The following is a 7,901-nucleotide window of genomic DNA, read 5'->3' as shown; positions in this document are numbered from 1 at the left end:
TATATATATATATTGTTCCAAAAATATTTGGAATAGTTTAAATTTTGAATCAATGCCAGGAAAAAAAACATTTCAATTTTAGAAGCTGCATTTCAATGCCTTTATGGCAGAATTGAAACTGCAGGTTGTTACACCTACTGCATTAAGAGGTTGTTAAATGGCAGCCGGTTATCCATGGCTATAAATAGGCTGGTGTTCTGCCATTTTACACACTACCAAAAAAAACACCCTTTTCTCTCTTGAGTTCTCTCTCATTTTTTAGCATTAATTTCAGTATAAAGGCTTATGAGTGTTTGATCGAGGTGTCACGGTAAGAATTGCAACCATCTTATCTTTTCTTACGTTCACTTCATAGTTAGTCGATTACATTTTCTTCAAGGAAACATCATCTTTAAAGCCACATCATAGTTAGTCGATTACATTTTCTATCCCAATTTAAATTAATATGTGAGGTTCATGTGTCATTTTTTGATAGTTTTAAAATTTTTTGGTAAAATGTATTCTAAAATATCGTTAATTAAAAAACTACATAAACTTTTCACCATCCAAAAAAAATATGAATTAAAATGTAAATAGAGTATAATCAGATAACTAAAAATAACTTTAATCCGACAAAAATTATGAAAACTTGTTGATATTGTTTTTGAAGAAAATAAAAGGTATAGTTGTGAATAGTAAAATAGCTACTAATAAGAGGGGTAACGCCAAAAGAAAAAAAGGAAAAAACTCCATAGGCAAGCAATGCAAAATCAAGTCGGTCTTGGGACTGGTGGTTAGTCGTTAGCTGTTTTTAAGTTTTGACGACGAAGAATGCACACGTAAAGCCAACACCATGATGTTGACACCGGATCCCAGCTCCTCAAAGGGAGGTCTTTCCGTTTTTTATCCTTTTGGATAGCCGTCGTTTTCGGAGTTGGACAGCTGCCCGTCGCATGTTGATGTTTGTGCTGATTGATTGAAATTTCACTGAATTAAAGTAAGGTGCGTTGTTATTGACGGACAGTACAAGTGCGATGATATCTTTGAAGGACATAGCGAGATTGGTGAATGGGTTATCTCTGGTGGCTAAGGAGGGCGTCAGCGTCCCCCGTAGTGCTCAATTGGAAACCCTAATCAAGGCCTCGATTCTCTCTGCCGCGGACTTCGCGGGACTAACTAGAGGCAAGCTCCGAAGTCTCGACACTCGGGCACCTCAGGTTGACAGTAGTGATGATGCCCATAGGAATACAGGCAGCGTGTTCAACTTCATGGATGATGCTGATAATCCGCCTCCGAAATCCGAGGCCCAAGTGAAGCCCGATGCCGACGGAACTTTACAAATGGTTGCCCCCTCCATCTCGAATGGTTCCGTCAATGCAGATTTTCAAACTTCCTTAGATGCAGATCTGCAAGATGGCCCCTCGACCTCAAATGCCGCCATAATGGACGGGGTTGTGAGTACCTCGAAGCAAAGGAAGCCCAGGGAGAGGAGAGTTCCTTCTACCCCTTTCTCCAGAGCGATAGGGTAAGTCAATCCGTCATTCTAGTCATTTATATTGCTTAAATCAATCGGCCTCTTTATAAAAGTCAGGAGCTTGGAAAGAACCTAGGTAGGTTGCAAAGATTAGTATGCATGTGTGCCGCTGTGGTGTGGTGCTCAAGGTTTAAGCTTCTGGTGATAGCATAGAACAAAAGTGAAGGATGGGAGGAACTTGTTCGGTTAAGCTCAAGTAGATACACACCTCCTTTAGAGTAAGTGAAAATCGAGACAATTCTTGAATCCTTTTAATTCTGCAAGAAATATTTATATTGGAGCACTGTGAAGTAAAAAGATATGATTTAAAAAAAAATCCAGCAGAAAGAGATTTTCTCCTTTTCATGAATCTCCTAAAAAAACTTCGAAACCAAAAAATGGGTGAAAAATGCATTCCTGTTTGCAACTGGACCTTTAGGTACTTAACTGGGTTCAGAGAGAATATAAAATATGATAAGCCTTTGTGAAGTATCTATGAAATTATTTGGCTATTACTCGATATTGCATATGATAGTACCTAATGAGTGGTTGAGAAAAAAATATATATTTACGTCAAAGTACATGGCTCATATATTTGTATAGATGAATCCATCTCTTTCATGTTATTTTCTGTTTGTTCTATCCATACTGCATATACTTTTTTATGCGACTTATACTAGGTTAATTTGCCTTCATTCTTTTTCAACTGGTCATTTTCAGTTATTAGCACCTATCTTTTTGTTAGTGCAGTTCCCTAAATGATTGTGGATTCCCATTACCTTAATTGTAAATTGTGTGACCAAAGTTTTACATTGAGCTTCAATAAGGTTCAGTCAAGTATTGAATGACATATGATTGAAGGTTTGCCGGGCTTGGAGCTGGTCTTGCATGGGGCACACTTCAGGAGTCTGCGAAGAGGATTATGTTTGGTACACATAACTCGAAAAACGACCAACATGCCCTTTCCCCATTCTTGTCTGAGAGAAATGCAGAACGTTTAGCCCTTGCATTATGCAGAATGCGTGGAGCAGCTCTCAAGTTAGGCCAAATGTTGAGCATCCAAGATGAATCTCTTGTACCTGCACCGGTACGTTACTTGCATAAATGCATATTTGTCTAGATTATGAATTCATATATGTATGTGCTTGTGTGTGCGCTGATGAAAGATACATACTCAATTACTTTTGGAAGATAATTGTGATATGGGTGTGAAATCTATGACTATGTTTTACTGCACATGTTTGACGCATCAGATATCTTAATTTGCCAGATTGGCTTAGACCTTGAATCTAGGCTCAAGTTTTATCTAAACTTTTATTGGAACCAAGTTGTACATTGTAACCATAAAGATGAGGTTTGTTAAGAAAAAATAAAGTCACAGAGAGTTTGTTTTTTTGTTGGGAAATTTTTTCCTGTTAATGATGGATTCTGGAAACTCTTGCCTTATCCAAGTTTGTCTGCTAAAAGAGTAACTTTTAATGAATGGTCAACTATTATGGAATCTTACTTGTGGGAGACAGATAGAAGCTCTTGTTTGTGATATTTAAAGGATAAGAAAGGTGGAAATTGGATGTTCTTGATGAGGGAATTTATTGATGCACTGGTTGATTTAGTAGTCGCATGATTTTTATAATGGATGATTTCTTGCATGGAGCACCAAATTGAAATTATTATACATTCTGACATCATTGCAAGTGAGAAATTCTTTGACCCAAAAAATTGAAGAGAGGATGTTGTTTTGGAAGAAGACAATTAATGAATAAGATGACTGATTTTTAGGCTCTCAAACATCTTTGAGTACAATAAACCTCGGGAACCAAGTTTAAGTGGCAATGATAATACCATTGCAAAAAAGCAAATTATGAAATGCAGATGACAGCAGCATTTGTGATAGTGGAAGTTCTAGTTTCAGTAGGCTCCTTCAACCCTGAACATTTTGTTATTATTTCCAGACCAGGTATCTGGTTTTCTTTAGAAGTACGAAAAAACTCTCGCTGATATTTTGATATCCTTTTGGAACTATAATTTTTTGATATCTGATTAATGGCGCTAGCTCCTTTTCACTTGCAGATCTTGGCAGCTTTGGACATTGTCCGTCAGGGTGCAGATAGGATGCCAAGGAATCAGCTCAATCAGGTCTTGGATGCCGAATTGGGTCCCAACTGGTCATATAAATTGATGAGTTTCGACTATGAACCAATGGCTGCAGCAAGTATAGGACAGGTGATGGAAAGTACCATAATCTTATTATTATCTTTGATTCACTTCATGTCATTTCGAGTCAGATTTCCTTATGTTTTAGAATAGACATGCTTTGAGATTTTATAAGTTTTAGAGCTGTTGTATTCCAGCTCCTGTTCTTTTAAAATCCTCCTGATTCTTTTAAAAATCACTTTTAGGTTCACAGGGCTGTCACAAAAGATGGTTTGGAGGTTGCAGTGAAAATTCAGTACCCTGGAGTTGCCGATAGCATTGAAAGTGATATTGAGAATGTCAAATTGCTGTTAACTTATACAAACTTGATGCCAGAAAAACTGTATATTGACAATGCAATGAAGGTAAAGCTTTTGCATTTCATGATTAACCTTTAATTTGCATCATGGTGCTTACATTTATAAATGTTTCCCATATTAGTATCGTGGCTGTGAAAGCAAGCATGGGCCTTTGTCTTCTAAAATTTTCGTGTTTCGTGTGCAACATCTGGTTTCTTGAGGATGTTCAAGTTTTTTGAGGATCCTGTTGAAGCAAACACAATGTTCTTTTTCCTTAAAGAAATGTTCTTATTGCGTTTGAGCTTGCCTCACTGGCCTGCTTGTGGTTTCCAGAATCCCGTTCTTGTTTTGATTGTGCTAAAAAAGACTAAGTTAACCCCATTTAAGGATAAAAATAATTTATGATGCCATGCAAGTGTGCAAGCTTTATGCTGGAATTCCTTCACAGGTTGCAAAGGAAGAACTTTCTCGTGAATGTGACTATGAACTGGAGGCCAAAAATCAGAAAAGGTTTCGTAGTCTGCTGACCAATGTAAAAGGATTATATGTTCCATTTGTGGTGGATGATTTATCCAGTAAAAGAGTGTTAACCACAGAATTAGTTCATGGTATGTCTTCCTTATCTCTTTCTTGCTTTCTCTACACATGAAAGAGATATTTTAGCAGTGATAGAAAAACGATAATAGTCCTTACTCCTTTCTCCTGTGTATGGACCTTGGATTTAGTCGAGGAGTAAGAAATTGGTATGCTTGGTTCGTTTGTGAAGGGAAAGACAGAGGAAATGTTTCTAGAAATCAAAGTAAAGTTTACCTTTTTACAAAATTATTCATTCATTCATTTGTGTTGTTTTATTTTAGATTTTACCTGATTGACATGTGCCCTTCCATTTTTTTTTTTGGTTTTTTAAAAAACACACTTGTTGGAAAGGAAAATGTCATGCAATTCAGTTTCAATGCTTTCTGACACCTATGCAACGTCCTAGATGCACACAGTAGCATCTTTACTGATTGGTCTCATTGCCATATTAGCTTTAACTGATACTTTCTCGACTCTGTTGCAACTTAATATTAATTCAATTCATAGCTTATAATGAGTAGTGATGATGTTTTTTTCTTCTTTCCCCCTTCTTCTTGATTACAGGTGTTCCGATTGATAAGGTGGCATTGCTAGACCAAGAAACTCGCAATTATGTTGGGAAAAAGTTACTTGAGCTTACTTTGATGGAGTTATTTATCTTCCGGTTCATGCAGGCATGCTTTATATACTGTTCCTCTTATTACGATATGCTTTCTTTTTCTTTCTAACTTCTAGAGTGAAGTGGTTTAAGCATCAATTCTTCCTCGGAAATAATTAAAAGGTCTACCAAGCTTGAGCTGTCTGCTGTAACTAAAGCGTGCTTCTGATATTAGTTGCTGTAGCGCATGGAGAATTTAAATAAGATGCTAGGAACAGGAAAAACCTAAACATTTCAGTTTGACAACTTCAACTTTGTCCAAGAGCTTTGTGTGCTTCGGATTTAATCAATCTTAGGTATTGACAATTCCATTCCTTTTCCAAAGAAAACAGTATGGTGGCAGTGTTCAGATCCACTGAGCTGCCTTTGTTTAAATCTGATGCTCCTTTTAAATGACTTAAGTGTGTTTTAAACATAATTTAGCTGAATATCTTGGAAGTTGGGTTGACAATGCCCACTCTTTTTTTCTTCGCTGGTAGCTCGATCATCTGGGCATATGCAGAATAAATAATGGTTGATAAGGTAGTTTCTTATAATGGAGATTAAAGTCAATAAAGAAGTGGATTATTGTTTACTTGAGTTGGGAGAAATGCAACATACGGGATTTTCACTGGACATCAGGGAGTTGTATTTTAGCATGTGAGAAATGTACAGAAATCCGGGGTTTTTTTTTGTGTGTGTGTGGAAGTAAATTGCTCTGTTCCACATGTTCTCCACTTCCGCTGTTGCTATCCTTGTGATACGTGGATGGGCAATACTGATAAATGAGAAATCACTACGGAGAAGGATGTCTTTGATTGTGAGCAAAATGACATTTAACATAATCTGAGTAGTGAATAGAAGTACACTTTCTGTAGGTTGACGCAGTTTTCCTTTTGAAAACATAATATAGGGAGTATTAAGCCTTTCTTTTTTCTCCATGCTTGGACCTGCTTGGCAAAATATAAAATTGGCGTATGGCTCCATCCTCGCAAAACGATTTCCTGGTTTGCTCCATATATCAATGATAAGTTGTAAAAGATTTATAGTTTCAGAAGTATTGTCAAAAAATTGTTGTGGGTGGACGAGTATTGTTTTTTCTCCATCTTGAAAGGTATGATTATAACCCTTTTGTTCCTCCTATATGATCGTAACTACAGTCAGAACTTGATTTTTAAACTTGAAGTTTAGTAAAAAGAGCAGTCATGCATCTGCTCTGAATGTGTTTATGCAAGTATGTTACTTCTTATTTTATTTTCTCCCTTTTTGATACTTCTCTTTCTGCCTTATCCCAAGCAGACTGATCCTAACTGGAGTAACTTTTTATATGATGAGACGGGTAAATCAATCAATCTTATAGATTTTGGAGCAGCTAGGGACTACCCAAAACATTTCGTGGATGATTACTTACGGATGGTAAGATGCATCACTTTTCTCCCCATTTACTTTTAGATGCAGGATTAAACATTCTCATGTTTTTGTCAAAGATCTGCTAACTGTTATGCTTAATCCTGAAGAAGTTTCCACATGGTGAATCATGAATGATTGCTTTTAGCACACAATCTATCTCAGGCATCTTTAGCAACTTATATCAGGCATTTAATTTAGCGATAAGTACATTGGCCTCACCTGAGGTTTGACGTAGTTACACATAAATCCCTTGTGGTCTGGAAAATTACATGTAGTACTCCGGACATATGTTTCTATGTAACAAATAGATCGCTCCGTTGGTCAAAATTCACTGAACCATAGGGATCTACATGTAATACGCTGAATCTCAAGGGAGGGAAATTTAATTTATGTGGGAACTAAGTTTCTATGTAATGGATATGTGGCATGACTTCTGTTCTAGTTACTTGGCTTCAGTTCTCCCTTTCCAGCCAGAGTTGATTTCTATTTTGAATGATACAAACAGGATATTGAACCATGAGGAAAAAATGCTGAGAAATCTTGACTGTCTGATATGATTGAATCAGGTTCTTGCTTGTGCAAATAGTGACAGAGAGACAGTGCTTGAGATGTCAAGGAGACTTGGATTTCTTACAGGAAAGGAATCTGAAATTATGTTGGAGGCTCATGTCCAGGCAGGTTTTGTTGTGGGGCTGCCATTTGCCAAGCGCGGAGGCTATGATTTTGGATCAACCAATATTACTCAAAGCATTTCGAACCTTGGGGCAACAATGCTCAGGCACAGGCTAACGCCCCCACCAGAAGAGGCATACAGCCTGCACAGGAAGCTTTCAGGTGCTTTCCTTGCGTGCATCAAGCTCCGAGCTGTTGTTCCATGTAGGGAGCTTCTACTTGACGTTTACGAGAATTATCACTTTGGTGAAGATAGTGGTCAAATGTTGTCGACAAGTTCAATTTAATTGATGAATAGATATTATTTGAGTGTATTTCTTGTGGATGTAACTCGTCAAGACTATTTTGAGATGTAATTGTTTTCATCTTTCAGTACAGTGTAGCCGGAATGAAAAGGTCAGATGACCCTGTTGAGTAAAAGAAATAAAAGCAAAAAACAGGAGAAAAGTGGAGAATGGACATAAATTATTTGCTTTTCATTTATAATATAATTATTCTTTATAGCTGGTAAATTGTTTCTCTTTTCAGTTCAACTGTGTATTTTGATAATGTTTTGTTATATTTTTTCTCCATTTTACGTATATAATCAGTATATTTGCTTCCTTCTAAATTTGTAATATTG

General features: G+C 36.9%; 1 protein-coding gene across 1 annotated transcript; it reads left to right on the top strand.

The window, feature by feature from the left end:
* The first annotated feature begins 621 nt into the window (after nucleotides 1–621).
* ABC1 (ABC transporter 1) lies at nucleotides 622–7,791 on the top strand. Its single transcript, XM_011081160.3, has 8 exons — nucleotides 622–1,504; nucleotides 2,354–2,579; nucleotides 3,563–3,715; nucleotides 3,892–4,050; nucleotides 4,433–4,592; nucleotides 5,125–5,234; nucleotides 6,497–6,613; nucleotides 7,174–7,791. Exons 1-8 carry the CDS (start codon nucleotides 1,014–1,016, stop codon nucleotides 7,564–7,566), a joined length of 1,809 nt encoding a protein of 602 aa, XP_011079462.1. The 5' UTR covers nucleotides 622–1,013; the 3' UTR covers nucleotides 7,567–7,791.
* Nucleotides 7,792–7,901: the final 110 nt, after the last annotated feature.

This window comes from Sesamum indicum, linkage group LG6 (genome assembly GCF_026168435.1).
Source record: "Sesamum indicum cultivar Baizhima isolate 11 linkage group LG6, ASM2616843v1, whole genome shotgun sequence".
NCBI lineage: Eukaryota > Viridiplantae > Streptophyta > Magnoliopsida > Lamiales > Pedaliaceae > Sesamum > Sesamum indicum.
Note: the sequence above shows the minus strand (reverse complement) of the source record. Positions and strands in the feature narration are given on the sequence as shown.